This window comes from Ailuropoda melanoleuca, chromosome 12 (assembly GCF_002007445.2).
Source record: "Ailuropoda melanoleuca isolate Jingjing chromosome 12, ASM200744v2, whole genome shotgun sequence".
Classification (NCBI taxonomy): domain Eukaryota; kingdom Metazoa; phylum Chordata; class Mammalia; order Carnivora; family Ursidae; genus Ailuropoda; species Ailuropoda melanoleuca.
The window spans coordinates 39617905-39638259 of record NC_048229.1 but is presented as its reverse complement, the minus strand read 5'-3'; the positions used below and the strand labels follow the sequence as shown (position 1 = coordinate 39638259).

At 48.3% G+C, this 20355-nt stretch overlaps 1 protein-coding gene across 6 annotated transcripts in view; it reads left to right on the top strand.

Annotated features, from left to right (window-relative positions):
* The window catches only part of WDR62 (WD repeat domain 62), a 52248-nt gene that overhangs the window by 25082 nt on the left and 6811 nt on the right, over window positions 1-20355 (top strand). For all 6 annotated transcript variants that reach the window (XM_019801407.2, XM_034638252.1, XM_019801408.2 and 3 more), the window contains 13 exons: window positions 4229-4366; window positions 5719-5897; window positions 7276-7367; window positions 8968-9093; window positions 11755-11822; window positions 11904-12025; window positions 12919-12994; window positions 13740-13851; window positions 13947-14010; window positions 14675-14803; window positions 15849-15982; window positions 18146-18198; window positions 19973-20191. In XM_019801407.2, coding sequence (XP_019656966.2) covers window positions 4229-4366; window positions 5719-5897; window positions 7276-7367; window positions 8968-9093; window positions 11755-11822; window positions 11904-12025; window positions 12919-12994; window positions 13740-13851; window positions 13947-14010; window positions 14675-14803; window positions 15849-15982; window positions 18146-18198; window positions 19973-20191 — 1512 coding nt within the window. The remainder of the gene's footprint in view (window positions 1-4228; window positions 4367-5718; window positions 5898-7275; window positions 7368-8967; window positions 9094-11754; window positions 11823-11903; window positions 12026-12918; window positions 12995-13739; window positions 13852-13946; window positions 14011-14674; window positions 14804-15848; window positions 15983-18145; window positions 18199-19972; window positions 20192-20355) is intronic.

Genomic DNA, 20355 nt, shown 5'->3' with positions numbered 1-20355 from the left:
CAGTGGGGAGTCTGTTTCTCCCTCTGCCCCTCTGCCCCCTCCTCAAATAAATAAATAAAATCTTTAAAAACAGTAAAGTTGATTTCTTACTGGAGGATTACAGGTGACATCTTAAATATATAACAAACTGGTTTGAAGTAATACCAATTTAACCTCAGTAGCATACAAACACCCTTTTTATGTAACTTTGTCTCTTTTCCTTTGTGTTGTTACTGTCCCAAATTATATCTTTATACATTGTATACCCATTAACTTTGATTTATAATTGTTCTATGCTTTTGTCTACTAAATCATATAGGAAAAGAAAGATGAGTTACAAACCAAAAATAATACTGGCTTTTACATATGCCCACACAGTTACCCTGACCGGTGTTCATTATTTCTTCATATGACTTTGAGTTGTTGTTTCATATCCTTTCACTTTAGCCTGAAAGACTCCCTTTGGTATGTTTTGTTGGGCAGGTCTACTAGGAACAATTTCCCTCATCATTTGTTATCTGTGTCATCTTAATTTCTCCTTGTTTTTAAAGGATAGTTTTGCTGGATATAGAATTCTTGGTTAACAACTTTTTCTCTGTAGTACTTTAAATATGTTGTCCTACTGCCTTGTGGTTTCTATGATTTCTGATGAGAAACCAACTGTTAATTTTATTGATGATCCTTTGTATGGAGCAAGTCATCTATCTCTTGTTGATTTCAAGATTTTCTCTGGCTTTGGCTTTCAATAATTTGTGGTGTGTCTTGACGTGGATCTTTTTTTAGTTTATACTGCTTGGAGTTTTTTCAGCTTCTTGAATGTGTTGATACATATCTCACATCAAATTTGAGAAGTTTTCAGCCTCCATTTTTTCAAATATTTTTGTGCCCCTTTCCTTCTTTCCTTTCTTTCTGAGACTTCCATATGTGTATGTTGATATTCTCTATGGTGTTCTGTAGGTTCCTTAAGCTCTATTCATTTTTCTTAAATTTTTTTCTTTCTGATCCTTAGACTGGGTTATTTCAATTGACCCATTTTTAGGTTCACTGATTCATTCTTTTGCTCATTAAATTTGCTGTCAAACCCTACTGAATTTTTCTTTTAGTTATTAAACTTTTCAGCCCTAGATTTCTATTTGGGTCCTTTTTATAATTTCTTTCTCTTACTGATATTCCCTGTTTGGTGAGACATCGTTCTTCTGGTTTCCTTTAGTCCTTTGTCCACAATTTCCTTGATCTCTTTCAGTATATTAAAGACAGTTGATTTAAATTCTTTGTTTAGTAAGTCCACTCTGGGCTTCCACAGGCACAGCTTCTGTTAATTTCTGTTTTTCTCTGAATGTAGTGTACTTTTTCTTTTCTTATCTATCTCATAGCTTTTTTCTTGCAAACTGGGTATTTTGACTATTATAATGTGATGACTCTGGAAATCAAATTCTCCCCCTCCCTGCTAGGGTTTGTTGTGTGGGTTGTTTAGTGATTTTTCTGAATTCCTTTTGTAAAGATTGTATTCTTTTTCATGGATGGTCACTGAAGTCTCTATTCCATTATCTGAGTGGTCAGCAAATGATTTGACAGCAGTTTCCTTAAATGTCAAAATTCTGCAGCTTCTTTCGTTTCTAAGCTCCCCCTGTTTATTGTAAGTTAGATTCCAGAGTTCTGAAAAAGTTGATTTTGACAGTTTTTTCAGCTTAAGGTTGCTTTGGTGGAAGGATAGCTTTTTGGAGTTCCTTGCTGTGCCATTTTCAGTGATGTTACTGGATCCGCATTTATTCTTCTACAAGTAACTGCATATTTATATATAGACATCTGTTGACATCTCTAGTTGTTTTTGTTGTCCAGAGCTCATTCTTAGAAGATTTGTCAGGAACAGTTCATGGGACGATATTTCTGAGTTTTTGCATTTGGTAAGTTTATATTTGCCTTTTATACTTGAAAGTCACTCCTGCTCGATAGAAAATGCTTGGTTCATATTTTCTTTCTGTGTCTGTGTTAAATATGTTGTTTCATTTTCTTATGGTTATTGAAACGTCTGATGACTTTTCCTTTTAAGTCACTTGCTGTATTTGCCTAGAAGCCCAAAGGATTTTTTTTCTTTTACTTTTAAGCCTGGTAATTTTACTCTGTGGTGTGTCTTGGTATTGGTTTTTTATAGGGAGACATACTGCTGTAGTATACGTTTTAGTATTTTTTTTATTCCCTTGATTTGGTTTTCTTCAGGGATTTCTATAATCTGTATGTTGGATCTTATTTGCCTCACTTCAATATTGTCACTTTTTCTCATATCCTTTTAGTTCTTTCATCATTTCTCTTTGATTTTTAATAATTTCCCCCTTTTTACCTATCTCTTCATGCCTTACGCTTTGTGTTTATTCACTTTTGGGTTCCTTCTCATTTGGCTTTTATTTCTGAAATGATTTCTTCATTTATTTCTAACTCATTGAATTCTGTCATCTTATTTCTGAGTTTTCTAATTGTGATTTAGGTTGCTTTTCATATCTCATCATTTTTTAATGTCTTTTAGCTTATTTTGAAATAGTAAGTTACAGTTTTGGTTTGTTTTGTGGAAATATGTTTCTGGTGTGCTTTTTTTTCCTTTTATTTTAAAGGGTAACTTTGTTTGGGACTTGAGTTTGGTTCTTTTTTGTTTTCATTTTTATGTTACTAGTTTTTCTGAATTTTTAGAAGTTGTTGTAGTTCATGGGGCGCCTGGCATGAAACTCTTGATCTGGGGCTTGTGAGTTTGAGTCTCATCTTGGGCATAGAGATTCCTTAAAAAAAGAAAAATAAAAACAGAAGTTGGTGTAGTTCAGAACAGATTTTCTAATTTCCCAAGAAAGAATTCCATCTTCTATGATTTTTATACCGTTAAAAAAAATATATGGCAGCTTGCTTTCTGATATTTCCTTGTTAATGTTTCTATTTATGTGTTGTGCCTCTACTTTTTTCTAAGCCTCCCCTTTATTCTGGCTCTCCTGTCTCTATCCTGATTAATTTTGTTTCCACTCCCAGTAGTTTCCCCCCAGGGTAGACCTTTGTCCTGGAAGACAGCCCTGGCAGGTCAGTTGTGAGAATTCACAGGGCCTTCACTGCTCTAGCCCCCTCAGACCTAACTGCCAAACCTTGCACTCAACCACTATTGGAGGGGATGAAACCCTCCCAATTTGAACTGCTGTTCAATTTGGCCCATTGTACCTTCCCATGAATACCTGTTGGCTACTTTGGGGTCATCCTTTGTCAGGTCTCTCAGGGGCCTCACTGCTTCTCTTTACTTTCTCTCACGTACATGTTAATAATATGTAGATCTTTGTAGTTGGGAGTAGTTTGTCTCTACCTGCTTGTATTTTGGGAGTTAAGAGAATATCATCACCTAGTTTTGCTGTAAATGTTGTTCGTGGGGTTTTGGTTTTGATATCTAGTTGCTCATTTTTATGTGAGGATTTTTTTTTTAAGTGTTATTTATTCATTTAGAGAGAGCGTGCGGGTGTGTGCATGTGGGGGGAGGAGCAGAGAGAGAGAATCTTCAAGCAGACTCAGCGCTGAACGCCGAGCCCCAGGTAGGGCTCGACCCCATGACTCTGAGATCATGACCTGAGCCAAAACCAAGAGTCAGATGCTTAACCACCTGAGCCACCCGGGTGCCCCTATGTGGGGATTTTAGATTAAAAATCTGTGCTCCTGCTATTATAATCTTCTCAGAGCCCAGTGTTCTGTATTTTGAAATCCCTTCATATGTTATCTCTTTGACTCTCTGAGCTGCATTTTGTTTCTAGAAATAGTTCTGTTTTGTTCTTTTTCAGTTCTGCTTGGTTATTCTTTATAGTTTATGGTTGGCTACTCATACCTTTACTTTTGTCAAAGTTCTTCTATTTCTTTAAACATTAAACATAGTTATTTTATATTCTGTCTGATAACGCCAGTGTTTGAAGCTGGACTGTTGTTTCTGTTGCTTCTTGCTCATGGTACCTTGTTTCCTTTTGTGCTTAGTGATTTTTGACTGAGCTGAACCATTTGCCTTGGAAATTTATGTTTGGGGACGTTTCATGACCTGGGCTGAAGATGGTGCATGGACAATATATAGTAGCATTCAGTGTCCTTTTTTACTTGTTTATTTTTAACATAGAAAGTATTACATTATGCCTATTTATCTGCAACATACTTTTTTTCACCAGAATGCAGTAGAGTATCACAATGTTGTCATTGAAATTGTTGTAATGAATCGCCCTTTTGCCTTATTCTCTGGGAACTGTAGGTGTATCCTGAGTTTGAAGATCAGAGAGCTTGCCTGCCATCAGGATCTTTTCTTACTTGTTCCTCAGACAACACCATCCGCATTTGGAACATGGATAGCAGCCCTGACTCTCACTGGCAGAAAAATATCTTCAGTAACGTGAGTGGCTTAATTGTAAACCATATTTTAGAAGGAACAGAGATGTACTTTAAGCTAGGATAGGGGGAAGAGAGAGTCTTGTGGACCTTGGTATTAAGCTTCACTGGGGCAGGAACCAGGAAGCACTCTGTGTCTCCCTCTCTCTTGTATTCTCTCTCTCTCCTTCTTTTTCTTTCTGAGGTAGCATGGTCTGTCCTCCCTGCTTCTCTCCGCCAGTCAGCTCCTGCTCTCTGGGTATGTGTCAACACAGCTACTCCAGGCAACCTGACATATTCAAAAGAAATGAAATAGTTCCCTAAGTCTTGAGTCAGAGCTCCCCGGAACAGCACCTGATGGAGGGGCTTCCCCTGTCTAGCTCGCTGCCACACTGTGAAGTCTTGGGTGAGGGTGCTGGTGGGATCTAGAGGGAGCCATGATGGGAGGGTGGGGAGAAAACACTTTGCTGAAGAAATGGTTGATATTGCTAGGTCAGTGAGGGAGCTTCTCTTAGTTGCTGAGACGTGAGTCATGCATTCATTTAATCTGCAGATGCTTAAGAAGATCTGTGCTAAGTGCTGTAATACCTGCTGGGGACACATCAATGCCTAAAACAGACCCTCCTGCTCTTGTGGCTCCCACAGTCTAGTAGGGAGAGGCAGACTGTAAGCCAATAACTGCACTAATTATGATATAATCATTATTTAAAGGTTTTATTTATTTATTTGGGAGAGAGAGAGAGAACAGTCAGGGAAGGGGCAGAGGAAGAAACAGACTCCCCACTGAGCAGGGAGCCTGACATGTTCTGCAGGTGTTGGAAAACCTGAGCGGTCAGTGTGGCTGGAACAGAAAAGGCCCTTAATGCAGGGTGTGTATAGCAGGTGCCCCTTTACCACCCCCCCCACCCAGTACTACCATCTTCTCTTCCACACCTGTGATATGCATGTTATAATTGGCTGCATACAATAGAAAAACCCCAAATAAGAGGTAAAAGTTTGGTTTTCTGACTCATAAAAATAGTCTGGAGGTAACCGTCCAAGCTGTTTTGGCAGCTGCAGGAAGCCCTTAGAAACCCAAGAGCCTTCAGCTCTCCACTCTGCCATTTTGGAGTAGCCCCTGTTGGAGCTCCAGGTAGCAGGACAAGGGAAAAGGAAGCAGAAGTGTTCTCACTTGTTTTACATCTCATTGACCAGAATTTATTCACAGAGGCTCCTCTAGCTGCAAGGGAGGCTAGGAAACAGTTATTCTGAGTAGGGAAGGTTAAATTTGGAGTTCTGATACCAATGAAGAACGGGAGGCTGGCTGTTGGGAGACAGAATTGCAGAGGCGCCTCAGACCTTCCCAGAGCACTGACCTCAGCCCTCTCCTTCCTGCAGACCCTGCTGAAGGTCGTGTATGTAGAGAATGACATCCAGCACCTGCAGAACATGTCCCACTTCCCAGACCGGGGGAGTGAAAATGGGACCCCTATGGACGTGAAGGCTGGGGTGCGAGTCATGCAGGTCAGTCCTGATGGCCAGCACTTGGCTTCCGGAGACCGAAGTGGAAATCTGAGGCAAGTGAGCCCTGGCGGGTGACCGTTCACGCTTCCCAGCTCAGCTTGGGTCCTGAGGGTGGTGTGAAGAAGCCCTGGCCTGGGCACCTCTGCTTCCCCATTGGGAATGAGGGACTGTGAATGGCAGTCTGGAAAGCAGCCATTCCTGAGAACCTAAGCTGAGAAGTATCTTCCAGAGGGCTGGGATAGGATAGGTCCCAGGACCTCAGCAGCTGGTAGACAGGCAAGCTTGCATGATTCTAGAGTAGGGTGACACTTTTACCAGCCATGTGACACCAGTGCTAAACAGTCAGAAAGGATGCCAGCTGGAGCATGGGGGGTCCTGGTGGCACTGGGAGGGGGGCTGGGAGGATGGGACATTTGAGGGCTCAGGCTGTTTACCCACACTATGAAGGTTTTTTAAAGATGTTCCTGGCCTAGTAGGTGCTGACAGAATATGAGTGCTCAAACAGGGACCAGGTTTAAGTTGACGAATGACAACTGTGAACGTGAGGAAGGAAAGGGATGCGGGGAGCTGGAGAGCATGTGCTCCATAAGGGGGTAGCCACCGCGCAATAGCAGGAGCGCAGGCTCCACTGTCGTATGTCCCCACTGTCCAAGAAGAACAAAGTGCAGGGTTTTTTCGTGAAATTCTATGGTTTTTAAATGCTGGCAACTCATTTTCACACCAGTCACTGTGCGAGGCAACCCGATATGTCTGTGGGCTACTCACACTGACAGCGCTCTGCTGTGCGTGGTGCAAACGGTAATGAGCTAACTCGGCTATAGCACTCTTCCCTGGCTGGCCACTGGCCTGCCCCTGTGCTCACCAACCGACTTAGCCCTTTCCCCAACCCTCTGATGTAAGTGCTGGTATTAGCGCCATTTCCAGATGGGTTAACTGAGGCAGGAGAGGCCAGTGGCTAAGCTAAGATCACACAGGAAGAGTGGAGGACCTGTGGTGACTGTCTCTTGTATCATCCTAGATGGCCTGTTGGTTGGTTGATTTCATTTAGAAAGAATGGGGCAGGTTTAGATTTGAGAGTCTTTAAGAATGGGAGATTGAAATCAAGTGTTCCTTACCCATAGGTCCTAGCCTTGAGTGTGACCTCTGATCCCCTAGCCCCTCCCCCACCCCAGAGGACTGTCCCAGACCTGGCCCATGGAGCCATAAAGGACTGGGTGCCCACTTAGGTGGCCCAGGCTTGGCACTGCCACCTTTAAGATAGCAGGTTTCTAGAGAAGAATGGTTGGGAGTCTCTAGACTAGTTGGCTGAAGGCAGGGAGTTCTCCATGTTGCCTAACTGGCAGCTCTGACCTTTCCTAGCAGTGGCAGAGCACCTAGAGCTGAGGGGTGGGAGCTCCGGGCGGGGGACAATGGGCAGTGCCTGTCTCCCAGGATCCACGAGCTGCACTTCATGGATGAGCTGGTCAAGGTGGAGGCCCATGATGCCGAGGTGCTGTGCCTGGAGTACTCCAAGCCTGAGACAGGTAAACCTCTGCGGGGCAGCTGGCAGAGGCAGGGCAGTTGCCCCGCTGGTAGAGCCGCAGGGATGGGTAGTTGAGGTCTGGTGGGGCTGTGAGTGACAGCTGCAAGTCCTGTGTTTAGTAAGCGCCCCTGTAGCTGGGCCCTGAGTCCGGGGCAGCGGGGACTCTAGAATGCAAGACTCTGGCTGCAGGACTGGGCCGGACTTGCTTGCCCTGGTTCCCGTGCCCTGAACAGCACTCAGGTTAAGGAGAGGAGCATTGAATGAGAGAGTGGATGGATAGATCAACTGTTATATATCACATTATATATCAAATAATATCAAGCATATTATTTCGAAAAGGTTTGATGCCCACAGAAAAATTGCGAGAGTGTTAGAATGAATACCCATGTTCTCTTCACCCAGATTCCTCAGGTTTTTTTCTTTTAAATTCTATCTGACCCTGTGACTGTGTGTATGACTTTATCTGCTTCCCCATCTCCATTTCTGTCTCCATGTTTGTGCACACACGTGTGTACATATGCTCACATTAGTAAAATACTAGTATAGACATTTCTTTTGCTGACTTGTTAGAGAGTAAGTTGAAGGCATGACCTTTCACTCTTCGTGGGTCTGTGAGGACATCCATTTACGTGACCACGTGCACTTATCAAATGTGGAGGTTTCACTTTATCCTGTACTATCCTCTCTTTCGTGGCCCTTATTCCCTTATTACCGGCTGTCCCAGTATTGTCCTCTATAACACCTTTGTTTTTCCACTCCAGGTTCACACTTGAGTTTTTGTAGCTCTTTTATCACCTTTTTTCTGGAACATTTCCACACGCTTAATTTGTCTTTATGACTTGGCTTTCTGTAGAGACCAGTCGTTTTATAGAATTTCCTTCCATTTGAGTTTGTCTGTTTTCCTCATGATTTCGTTCCGCTGATACATTTTTGGCAGGAACAGAACTTAGGTGGAGTCATGTCCTGATAGGTTAGCAATCTTTCCCATGTTCTTTCTTCCTTCTTCGTTTCCTTGCACCCTCTGTCCCACCAGTTTTTCTTGAGGCCTCTCTTCATTCAGTACCTCCTTCCTGAGCTCCCCTGTGCCTCGGGTCATGTGTCCACCCTTAGACCTGCCAGGCGACCAGGGTAAGTGCTGTCTGAGGGGGCTCACTGGCAGAAGGAAGTGTGGCAGCAGGCCGCCAATAGGACCCGGTTGAGACCCATATAGCCAGAGCTCAGAGAGTGAGGAAACAGTGTTCTGGGAGGCTGAGAAGTTGGTAGGGCTTCTCATGGCAGGCCAAAGAGTTGGGCTTGGCAGGAAGGATTGCTGGGCTCTGCTAGGACATCTGCTGTGGGCACAGGTGGCCGAGTGTCCGTGTGTACCTCAAGATTCATCCCCCTGAACCAGTAGCACAGGATGTGAAATGCCAGGGTTTGGGGGCTCTGGGGAAAGACTACAGAGAGCTGAGGGAGTGGCCCCTTTCTGGGTTTGGGGCAAGTTGGCTACAGGTATAGAACCAAAGACCCCTTCTTCAAGGAAGCTCAGTCACGTTGCTATCTGGGAGGCCAAGGCATCAAGCGGCCTGCTGGGAACCCAGGGCTACTCTCTCCACTCACAGGGCTGACCTTGTTGGCCTCGGCCAGTAGGGACCGACTGATCCACGTGCTGAACGTTGAGAAGAACTACAACCTGGAGCAGACCCTGGACGACCACTCCTCCTCCATCACGGCCATCAAGTTCGCTGGTGAGCCCCTTCCTTCCTGCTTCCTCCACCTTGTTTGGTGTGCTCCTTTGGCCACAAGTAACAGCAAAACTCCCTTTAGCTTAAACAAAAAGATCAAGCAAGCTCTGGATTCAGACCCAGCTGGATCCAAAGGTTAATGATTTTTTTTTTAACTTACCAAGACTCCCTCTGTCAGCTGCGCCTTTCTGCAGTGCATGGCATCATGGTTATCACTGTGTCACTGGAAGGAGATTTCCCCCCTTTCTGTCAATTTTGGCAAAAATCAGGTGCTGACTTCCCTTGTGCTTGCTTGAGGCACCTGCCTTTTCCAGAACAGTTATGGGTGCTGGGGCTTTGGGGTGTTTTCTTGGGGCGGGTGCCCCCAGCCCACACCTGCCTCTGCCTCTGATCCAGGAGGACTGGAATTAGGTGAATGTTGTTCCCCCAAAGGAAATCGGGGTGCCAATCCTGTGAGAGGGCAGGATGGACACTGGTGACCTTGGCAGAAAAATAGGTGACCGTGAAAATTGCTGGAAGCTAATTCTGTGTTGGCGAGGATCCTTGCACTGCAGATAGCCCCTTCCTTACCCCATTTCCAGAGCTAGAGTCACACATCCAGGAGGTGCAGGCTTCAGATCTTGCCTAGGGTTGCCCTGCAAAACCCACACTCAACTAGGAAATCAAAGGGATTTCCTCTAGACTCGAAAGACTCAGTATGGAGGTTCTTGGCCCTAAGGGATCCCAAGGGGAGGGGAGATGGGTCCTGCAGGGTTTAACTGATCAGAACCCAAGAGCATATTCAAAACTATATTCTAGAAGAATCTGTTCATGGAGAGAATATATCCATGGAATCATTCTAAGTTCTTGACTATGAAGAGTTTTTTTTACATGTAACCTTGTGACTGAGAAGGTATTAACGTTCCTTGGTCCTCCCCACTTCCTGCCCTACCTCTCTGTAGCTAAAACAAATTAACAATGGACAAAAACAGGTTAACAATGTTTGATGTCTTGATGAAGACAGCCAAAGCTGCTCAGCTAAAACTTCTCAGACATCTTTAAAAACCTATTCATTCCATGGGATAGAGTTAGAATAAATCAGTAAGTCTAGCAGTTTGGCCGCCAGTGATCCCAGCTTTCATGAATGGTCTGGATCCAAGAGCGCTGATGATGTTACAAGGGGTGGCCCAGGAGTTGGTCCTTAAGGCTACCTTCTGGGTGTGGGTTTTCATCAGAACACCCAGCCAGTCTTACAAGACGTAAATCCTAAACCCAGCTCCTGAGTGCCCCATTCCAGCTGGGCTGGAATGTATAGTATAAACTGGGCTCCAGCCAGTGGAAACCTAAGAGCAGCTGCCCTGCTAAAGAAGGATTCAGTCTTTAACACTNTTGCTCAAAACATTGACGATTTTAGTATAAACTGGGCTCCAGCCAGTGGAAACCTAAGAGCAGCTGCCCTGCTAAAGAAGGATTCAGTCTTTAACACTTTTATCTGAAACATATCCAAACAAGTGAATACAATATGTGTAGCTTACAGAATAATACAATGAACTTCCCGTCAAGGTTCATAATCAGTGGGTATGAACTAGAACAGACACATCTATTGTTTATAACCAGTGACTGTTCTGATCGCTTGTGTTCTAACATTGCTAAGTACTTGGACTCCCCACTGCACATTAGGAAGCAGAACATTACCAGTTATTTGCAGGCCTCTCTGGGTCCCTCCCAGGTCACACTCCCTCCCCCACACAGGACTCGCTCCCTTCTGTGGGCTAGTGACTCCTGCTTGAGTAACACCTTGTGTATCAGGCCCGAGCCCTCTCAGATGTCCTGCCATGAAGCAGCAGCAAGTCTGAGGTGCCAGGGCTTTATATTTATTTATTCTCAGTGTTTTGTATCTATTACGTCTTTACATCTTCACCACGACTCTGAGGTATATGTGCTGTTATAATTCTAAGTCTATAAAGAAAGAAGAAAAAAGAATATGTAGAGTGCTTACCAGGTGGCAGCCACTGTTCCACAGGCTTCACGAAACTCCATAGGGCGGAGCTGTCATAGGCCCACTGTACAGACAGGAAACTGAGGCATGGAGAGGAAGCCAGCCCTCAGAGCACAGTGCTTATCCAGAAAATGCCTGGGTCTAATCCTGGCCCTGTCCTGACTCTCTGTGTGCCCTGGGGACAAGACTGTGTGACTCTAAGCCCCAGGTTCACGCTTGCACAGTGGAGTGGCCAGTGAGCAGTCAGCAGGGGAGGCACTTGTGGCGCGGAGCCTGGCCTGAGGTATGCGTGGATGCTCTGATTGCTCAGGATGGCATGAACCTCCCATCGGTCTGCCTCTCTCCACCTGCCCCCTGCTTTGGTCCTGCCTCCACTCTGTTGCCCAGATCTCCTTTCCAAATCCCAAATCAGACGTGGTGCTCCTTCTGTGTCCCTGGCCTGTTTCCCTACCTGCCCTCATTCTGCAGAGGCCGCCAAGCCACTGCTCTATCTGTCCCACCTCATACACACAGTTCACATCTTAGAATACCACCTGCACCCAGCCCCCACTCACCTCCAGGAATCCCTCCCTGACCCCCAGCAGAGTTGAGTTCTCTTGCAGTGAGTTCCCTAGCTGGGATCCCTGGCCCCAGTCAGGCTCGGCAGTGGCCGAACTTGCCTAATGTACCATCTCCTTCCCCTCCAGGCAACAGAGACATCCAGATGATCAGCTGTGGGGCTGACAAGAGCATCTACTTTCGCAGTGCCCAGCGGGTAGCGTGGGTTGGCCTCGTTGGGGGCTGGGGTGGGCAGCTTGTCGGGGGTGTCCTCTGAAGGCCCTGCCTGCCTTGCCAGACCTTGGATGGACTACGCTTTGTCCGTACCCACCACGTGGCAGAGAAGACCACCTTGTACGACATGGACATTGATATCACCCAAAAGTATGTGGCCGTGGCCTGCCAGGACCGCAATGTGAGGTAAGGCGCTGTCCTGGGCTCTTAGTCGGCCTGGCCTGGTTTCTGAGGAAGGCCTGTACGAGACCTAGTTGGGTCTGTCTGCTCATGAGCTGTCTGTGTTCTTCCCCCTGCTCATCTGGTCCCTCAGGAGCTGGGTTGGGTGGAGGGACCCAGCGGGTGTTTCTTAGGAACTGGGCTCACCCAGGCCTAGCCTCAAGGTCACCAGGAAGGTCCTTTCTCGCTCTTTAGAAGCCTGTATGGGGTGACTAAGAGGTGCTGAGGTGTTGCATAAATTCATGCACTCCCTACATTCCCTGAGCACCCAAGCTGGGGTGGACAGTGCAGAAGACACAGCAGTGGGCAGAGCAGCCCTAGGCCTTGCCTTCACGGAGCTCACAGTCCAAGGGAAGTGAGATGGACACCCCGCTAGACAGTGACAGCATGGAGCAGTCAGGGCTGAGAGAGTCCAGGGGACTTGGGGGGCCCAGGGAGACCCCTGATCCTACCTGGGGATCAAGCAGGGCTTGATGGAAGGAACATCTGAACTGAGACTGGGAAGGATGTGGAGGAATGAGCCAGGGGAGGGGGCCGTGCACAGGGGAGAGCTTGTGCAAAGAGGTTCTCCACCTCTTTCATCTGCTCATTCAGATCAAGCTCCAGGCATTCTGCTTGCTCTGTAGTGGGGAAGACAGACACGAAGTCAGTGCATACCACAATACATGGCTCCATAACCTCAGCCTGAGACGGCAGCTCATTCTCTGAGGTGGGGTTTCAGTCCAGGCATCAGATGGGGGGTGAGAGGTGACAAGGGGCTTCCAGGGGGGAGGAAGATGGTCAGTAAGGCTGGAGCCAGAACGCGAGAGGGGGCAGGTGGGCAGGGCCATGTTGGCCACGTTGTGCCCCCATCTCCCCAGAGTCTACAACACCGTGAGTGGGAAGCAGAGGAAGTGCTACAAGGGCTCCCAGGGGGACGAAGGGTCCCTGCTGAAGGTGAGTGGCTGGGGCCCCCGTGTGAAAAGCACGCACATCCCCCATGTCCGGCTGCTGCCCTGATGGGCCACCTGAGACCTGTGGCCTGCTGGGCTCGAAGATCACAGCTGGCCGACACCCGCTTTGTACTGGCTGAGCAAGGTTGCTTGGGAGCTGGGGGTGTCACAGACTAGTTTACCTTTATTTCCTGAGCCATTTCCCAAACCGGGACATTTAAGTGGTTTCTATTTTGAGTGGCCGCAGTGTGGTGAGAACAATCAAAGAGGCCTGGGCTGCTTTACCAGGCTTGCCCCCTGCTGTGTTGTCAGGACAAGGTTGGGGGACCTTCTCAGAGCCTCTGGAGTAGGGGAGTTGTTACAAGTTCAGGCTTTAAGGTCAGACTCTCACAGCTCGGCCTCGGGCTATGTCCTTGGGAAAGCGTCATCTCCTCTGGAGCCTGTTTCATCACCTGTAAAATGCAGCTAGAAAGAACCTCCAGCAGAGGGTTGTTTTCTGGAAGAAATCAGTTTGCACTTGTACAGTGCTTGGCACAGGGCCTGGCTGATAATTTTTTTACCTGTGAAATGGGAGCAGGAGTTCTGTCCTAACCAGGGTATACGTCCTGAGGGCTACCTGGGACGAGTCTGCGTGCCAAGTGTCCCGCACGAGAGGATCCTCCGTCCATGGAGGCTGTGAGCTGTGACCTGTACTCGCCACAGCGAGGAAGCAGGCAGCCCCGCTGTCATGTGGGTCCTCTCCTCCCCAGGTCCACGTGGACCCCTCAGGCACCTTCCTGGCCACTAGCTGCTCCGACAAAAGCATCTCAGTGATTGACTTTTACTCGGGCGAGTGCGTTGCCAAGATGTTTGGTCACTCAGGTGGGTGTGCCTCCCTATGTGGGACACTGCCCCACGCGCCCCCACACAGCCTCCTGACTCAGAAGGCCAGCACAGCTCCTCTGCTCTGCTTCCAGAAATCGTTACCGGCATGAAGTTCACCTACGACTGTCGTCACTTGATCACGGTATCCGGAGACAGGTGGGAAAGACCTGGGGGCTGCGCCTGGCTGGCCTCCCTCTGGGAGTGGGCAAGGCTGGGACTGTGGGGAGCGCAGGGGCTCAGACAGCGGGGACGCCATGCTCCTGGCCTGCCCTGCCCATGCGGAGAGCTCTGCCGAGGGTTCCAGCTTATTGCTTTCTCCTTTGATCACGTGGACCTTGGTGTCACACCCAGCCCTGAGTTCAAATCCCAGGTCTCCCACTTACTTGGCACCTTGAGCAGATCAATTTCCCATCTCTAAGCCTCAGTTTGCACCTCTGTAAAAGAGAGGTGACCCCAGCGTCCTGGACAATTGTACAGTGAGAATCAAATGAGGTGGCATATAAAGTCCTTAGCATGTGGTTGGTGCCCAAAGAAGTCCCTTTTGTCGCTCCCTTCAGTTTATTACAGTCCTTCCCCAACCCCCTTCCTTGAGTCTTGAGGACTTCAGAACAGGTCCTGGTTTGCTGGGATGCTCTGAATCCCACCCAGTGTGTAGACCCAACGGTGGCCTGGAGCCCCTGCACTAAGCGGAAAAGGGGGTGTTTTCTGGGAGGGGCCAGAAAATGGGGTCCTGGCTGTGGTGACCTAGGTGGCTCCAGGGTCAGATGGCTTCCGTGTTTACTGTTCCTCCCCCTTCCACGTCTCTCTTTGGACTCTGCAGCTGCGTGTTCATCTGGCACCTGGGCCCGGAAATCACTAACTGCATGAAGCAGCACTTGCTGGAGATCAACCACCAGGAGCAGCAGCAGCAGCAGAACGTGAAGGATGGGATGTGGAGCAACCAGCCCAGGTGCTGGCAGTGACCTGGCCATGCCCCATTTGTCTGTCTGCCGGAGAAGTGTCTTCCTGCCCTGGGCCCTGTGAGGAGTGATGCTGAAGACACAGCCATGGCCAGGACAGCCCTGGGCCCTGCCTTTTGTGCACCCTTGGCCTCGATGGGGGGGACAGACTTTGAGTACAAATTTATGATAGTTTATATGAGAAGGGTTTTGAAGTGGAAAAGCAAAGTGGAGAACCTATGAGCACTGTGATGGGGGAAGAAGCTCCAGGGGACCGTGGGGACCAGGGGAGGCTCCTGACCCAGTGTGCAGTGGGGAGGTACGTCATCAGGGAAGGGTCCAGGGGTGGACCCTTATTCTTCAAAGTTTTTACGCTGCAAGACCAGTTTTATTTGGAGTGAAGTCATAATCTAATTTTTGGTTAGGGATTTTAGTTTGGAGGTCTCAGTTAGTGGGAGATTTGGGGTTTTATCCTGTCTCCTGCCTCTGGAGCTGTCCTTGCCTTTCTCTGCCTTGAGGCTTTGCCATCACCTCCCCATAGGGACAAGGCCTGAACATGAGCCTCCTGTCCTGTGTAGTATTGGAGGTCTTGCCCATCTAGGTACCAAGGGAATGGGCAGCTCCTCTTGGCTCCTGGGTTTGAGGCTTACACACTGCCCAGGTGCCTTCCAGTGCCCACCTTGTGTCAGGCGTGTTTTAGGCTCTTGTACTCCAAAGGAGATGAAACCTTATTGCTACCCGCCCTCCCCACATAACTTCCCAGAACAGAGTAGAGCAGCTTAGTACTCAAGCCCCACTATCTGCTTTGCTTTCTGTCCCATTGCTGTGGCCCTTAGAGTTTGTCTTATTTTTTGAGTCTAGTCTTTGTTATATCTCATTTATTGCTCCAGCAGAGCAGGTGTGGCAGGGAGATCTCCCAGCACCATCTTGACCAGACATCAGTAATATGTTCATATTGAAGCTAGCACAGGGCCCAGCCCTAGGCAGATCCCTGTCCCTTCCACCACCACCCCATTTACCTATTTGTCTCCTTGCTATTCTCATTCCTGGCCTCAGGCAGGAGAGCTATACATCTGTGCCCAGCGAGATATGCTCCTTAAGCCCTGGAGAGCAGACAGAGGATGAGCTGGAGGAAGAGTGTGAACCGGAAGAGTTGCTGAAGACACCATCCAAAGAGAGCTTGGACCCAGGTTGGGAAAGGGGTCCATCCAAAGGGGTCCTATTTTGAACTTCAGTGTAGTTATCTTTGCTGGGTTTTGCCCACTACTTGGTTTTCAGGATCTAGAAATAGTTCAATAGTTACATCTCAGGACTCCCTCCATGTAAGAGCAACCAAACTTGCACTGGCTTCAGCTGGAAAGAGAATTTATTGTTTCATATACCTGAAAATTGGAGTACTGGCTCCAGGCAATAGCTGGATTCCTGTAGTCAGGTGATGTGATGTTAAAGGAATACATTTTTCTCCATCTTTTGACCCTGCTCCATGTTGGCTTTGCTCTCAGGCAGACCTTCCCTTTCTTGGTGGCAAAGATTCCCCCAGCAGCTCTAGGTAATAAAACTCTAGAGAAGAGAGCATCTCTTTCCCAGTAGCTCAAGCAAAATCCTGGGGCCGTGACTCATGTTTCTGGTGTGAATCATGGTGCCCATTTCTGAGCCAGTAGCTGTGATTGGCTGGGCCTGGGTCACATGGTCATCCCTGAAGGGGGGGCTTGACTCAGCTCCACAGGAGCCACGTGACCAAAGAGGGTGGGCAGGGGTGCAGGGGATGTCCCAGGGGAAAAACAAGGTGCTGTTGACCAGAAGACAACAGATTCTGTTGTTCAGGCAAAAGGGAGAATAGTAGCTCGACGACTTTATAGCAGGCCAGGCTTTCTCTAAATTTATGCCCTTCTGCATGTTGCCTTGGCTTAGGCCCTTGTGGTTGCACGACAGCTGCTGGTTCCATAAGACAGTCCCTTCTCCAACCTCCTTTGGAGAAGAAACTTGTCCAGAAGCTCCCAGCAGGCTTCTCTCAGGTCCCATCGGCCATGGTTGCTCCAGCTAAGAGAGGCTGGGGGCTTTCAGTGTGTTGTGGAGGCCTCTGTCGACAGGGGCTGACTAGACAGTAGGCAACAGTAATGTAAGAATTCAGCCTTGGAAAAAAATCAGAGTAAGGATATTTTCTTTGTTGCCACCCTCACACCCAATCCCATGTCCTCTCCAGGGTGGCCACTTCTGTCAGTTTCTTATGAATCCTTATAGGCCTTTTCCTGAAAGTTAATATGCATATGTACACAGCCATCAGAACACGTCATATTTAAGTACATAAATTATATTCTACTGCAGACATCTTTTGGTGTCTTTTTCCTCTCAGAAGTGTCTTATCAGGGCGCCTGGGTGGCTCAGTCAGTCTGACTCTTGGTTTCGGCTCAGGTTGTGATCTCAGGGTTGTGAGATCAAGCCCTGCGTCAGGCTCTGCACTTGGGATTCCTTCCCTCTTCCTCTCCCCTCCACCCCAGGTGTGCATGCTCTCTCTCTCAAATGAATAGATAAAATCTTTAAAAAAGAAGAAATATCAACATCTTTCAAATAAACAAAATCTTAAAAAAAAAGAAGAAGAAGAAATATCCACCTGTTGGTGGATACAAAACAGAGGCCTCCCTCTTTTTTTTTTTTTTCAAGATTTTATTTATTTGGGGAGAGAATGAGTGTGAATGCGGGGAGGGGCGGAGGGAGAGGGGGAGAGAATCTCAAGCAGACTCCGTGCTGAGTGGGGAGCCTGGCTCGGGACTGGATCTCACCACCCTGAGATCATGACCTCAGCCTGAGCCAAAATCGAGTCAGATGCTCAACTGACTGAGCCACCCAGATGCCCCAGAGGCCCCCCTCTTTTAACCAACAGTATAGTAGGATATTTTAAGGTTATTTGCTTCTGGGTGGACATTTCAGGTTTTTCTAACCATACACCTTTGTAAATGAGGCCATGCTGACCCCTCCTAAGCGTCCTCAGGCATGTGTGAGAGTGTTTCTCCAGGACGGAGGAGAGGGCTGGCAGTGCCAGCTCTGGGGTTAGTACACTTTTTATTTTGAAAGAGAACCCCAAGGGCCCTCCACATCCAGTTACTGCTCCATATAGCAGTCAGTGTTAAGCCCTCTGCTCTCCCACACTTTTGCCAACACTTGATAATATGAAGCATTTTAGTTTTGGTCCATTGTGTAAATTTGCATTTTCCTGACAATTAGTAAGGTTGAGCATCTCTTGGTATGTCTGTTGTTTCTTATATTTTCTCTTTGGAGAATTGCCTATTTATGTATGTTGCCTGTTTGTCTGTTGGGTTTTATTCTCTTTTCATGGATTCCATGTGTCTCTCCAGATCCTCGATGTCTGCTGACCAATGGCAAACTGCCACTCTGGGCAAAGCGGCTGGTGAGTCTGCCCGGAGACCGGGATGCCTAGGGCTGGCAAAGTACGGGTGCTCTCCTTCATATTCTTCTTTCTTCTGGGAGCCCATTTCCCTCTCTGTGTCTCTCCTTTCCCTGGAGAACCCCATCATCCTTCCAGGCTCAGCTTAGACAGCCTTTCAGTCATGTAACACATAGAGTGAACGCCCACCCCGTGCCAGGCTGTTCTGGCCATTCCCTACTGCAGGGAGCAAGGCAGGCCTTCACAGGCTCATTTTCTAGTGTGCCAGCTGGACAGTATCCACATCAAACAGCGTGTTCAAGGAGGTACCAGGAGGCCCAGCTGCCTGGGTTGGGGGTGCATGAGGGGAGGGGTTGGGGGGAAGAGGGGCACAGAGAGGTGATGGGGGCCAGATGGTATGGTACCGTGAGGGCTGCAGTGTGTTCCCTAAACACTCCTGTTGTCCTCCCCGCTAATTCTTACCCCTGGCACCGAGTGAGATGGAGGCAAGGGAGGGCTCTGAGCTGAGGAAGGCCACGAGGTAGTGCCAGGCATGAACATGAGGGCCAAGCAGGGGGCCAGGGAGGAGAGGTTGGAAGCTGGATAGATTTTGAAGGTAGAACCAAATGACTGGCTGTGAGAGAAAGAAGATGATGTTAGGACTGAATAAATGGTTGTTACTTAGCAGAGGGGCAGGCTAGGAGCCAGTGAGTTATAAGCTGGCAGCGGAATCCTACACCCCAGGTTGGATGATTTATTTCAGTAACAATGTCAGTCCTCAGATCAAAACCTAACTGTCAGCTCCTCGGGGAACTCCTCCTCCCTGCCATCCCCTCCCCTGCAGACCAGGGCTCTCAAGACCCCACGCTTCCCCTCATCAGTGAATGCTGCAAGTGGAATTACATTACAGATACGCACAGCATACTTACTCTGCGCAGGCTCTGCTCTAAGTATTTATTTTTATTTATTTTTTAAAAAGATTTTATTATCTGACAGAGAGAGAGAGCACAAGCAGGGGGAGTGGCAGGCAGAGGGAGAGGGTGAAGCAGGCTCCTAGCTGAGCAGATAGCCAGACATGGGGTTTGACCCCAGGACCCCAGGATCATGACCCGAGCCAAAGGCTGACGCTTAACTGACTGAGCCACTCGGGTGCCCCGCTCTAAATATTTTATATGTATTATCTCATTTAATCCCCATCGAGGTGTAGGAGCTTTTCATACTCTTTTTTCACAGATGGAGAAACTGAGGCCCAGAGAGGTTGAGTAACTTGTCCAGGGTCACACAGCTAGGAATTCGAGGATGTGGGCTGCTCCAGAGCTGAGTTCTCACACACCCACCCTCCACTGCCTCTCAAGTCACAGTCTTATTCGGAGGCAGCCCTGGGCAAGACCAGGGTGGGAGAAGTGACTGTATGTGTGTGGATGGCAGAGCTGACAGAATTTGCTGAAGAAATATAGTGTGGAGTATGAGGGACAGTATAAAAATGAAGGATGACCTCAGGGTTTGGGGCCTGAGCAACAGGCGAGAATAACTAAGGTAGGGAAGGCTTCAGGAGGAGCCGATCTCGGGCGGAAGATCAGGAGTTGCTTTCAACATGTTCACTTTGGAATATCACTGAGAATCCATACAGTTGTAGAGCAGTTGCACATGTGCTTCTGAAATTTAACAGATTCAGGCTGGAGTTGTTTCTCTGGAGGTTGTTGCTGAGTGGTGTTTAAAGCCAGGAGACTGGATGGAGTCCATGCAGTCCCTGGGTGAACTCTTGGCTAGCTGTCTGACCATCCCCTGTCACCCTCAGCTAGGAGACGAAGATGTGGCAGATGGCTCAGCCTTCCACGCTAAGCGCAGCTACAAGCCACATGGCCGCTGGGCAGAGCGGGCTGACCAGGAGCCCCTCAAGACCATCCTGGATGCCCGGGACCTGGATTGCTACTTCACCCCCATGAAGCCCGAGAGCCTGGAGGACTCTATTCTGGATACAGTGGAGCCCCAGAGCCTGGCGGCCCTGCTGAGTGAGGTACAGACCCCCCCGGCCTGGCCCACAGTCCCTGCACTGTGACTGCCCACCCAGGACCTGGGGCCTCAGCAGTCTCATTTTGAAAATCAGGCTGACTGTCCCACTCTCGGGGTGCAAGGTGATTACATGATGTGGTGGAGTGCAAGTGAGACTTCCCAGGGCAG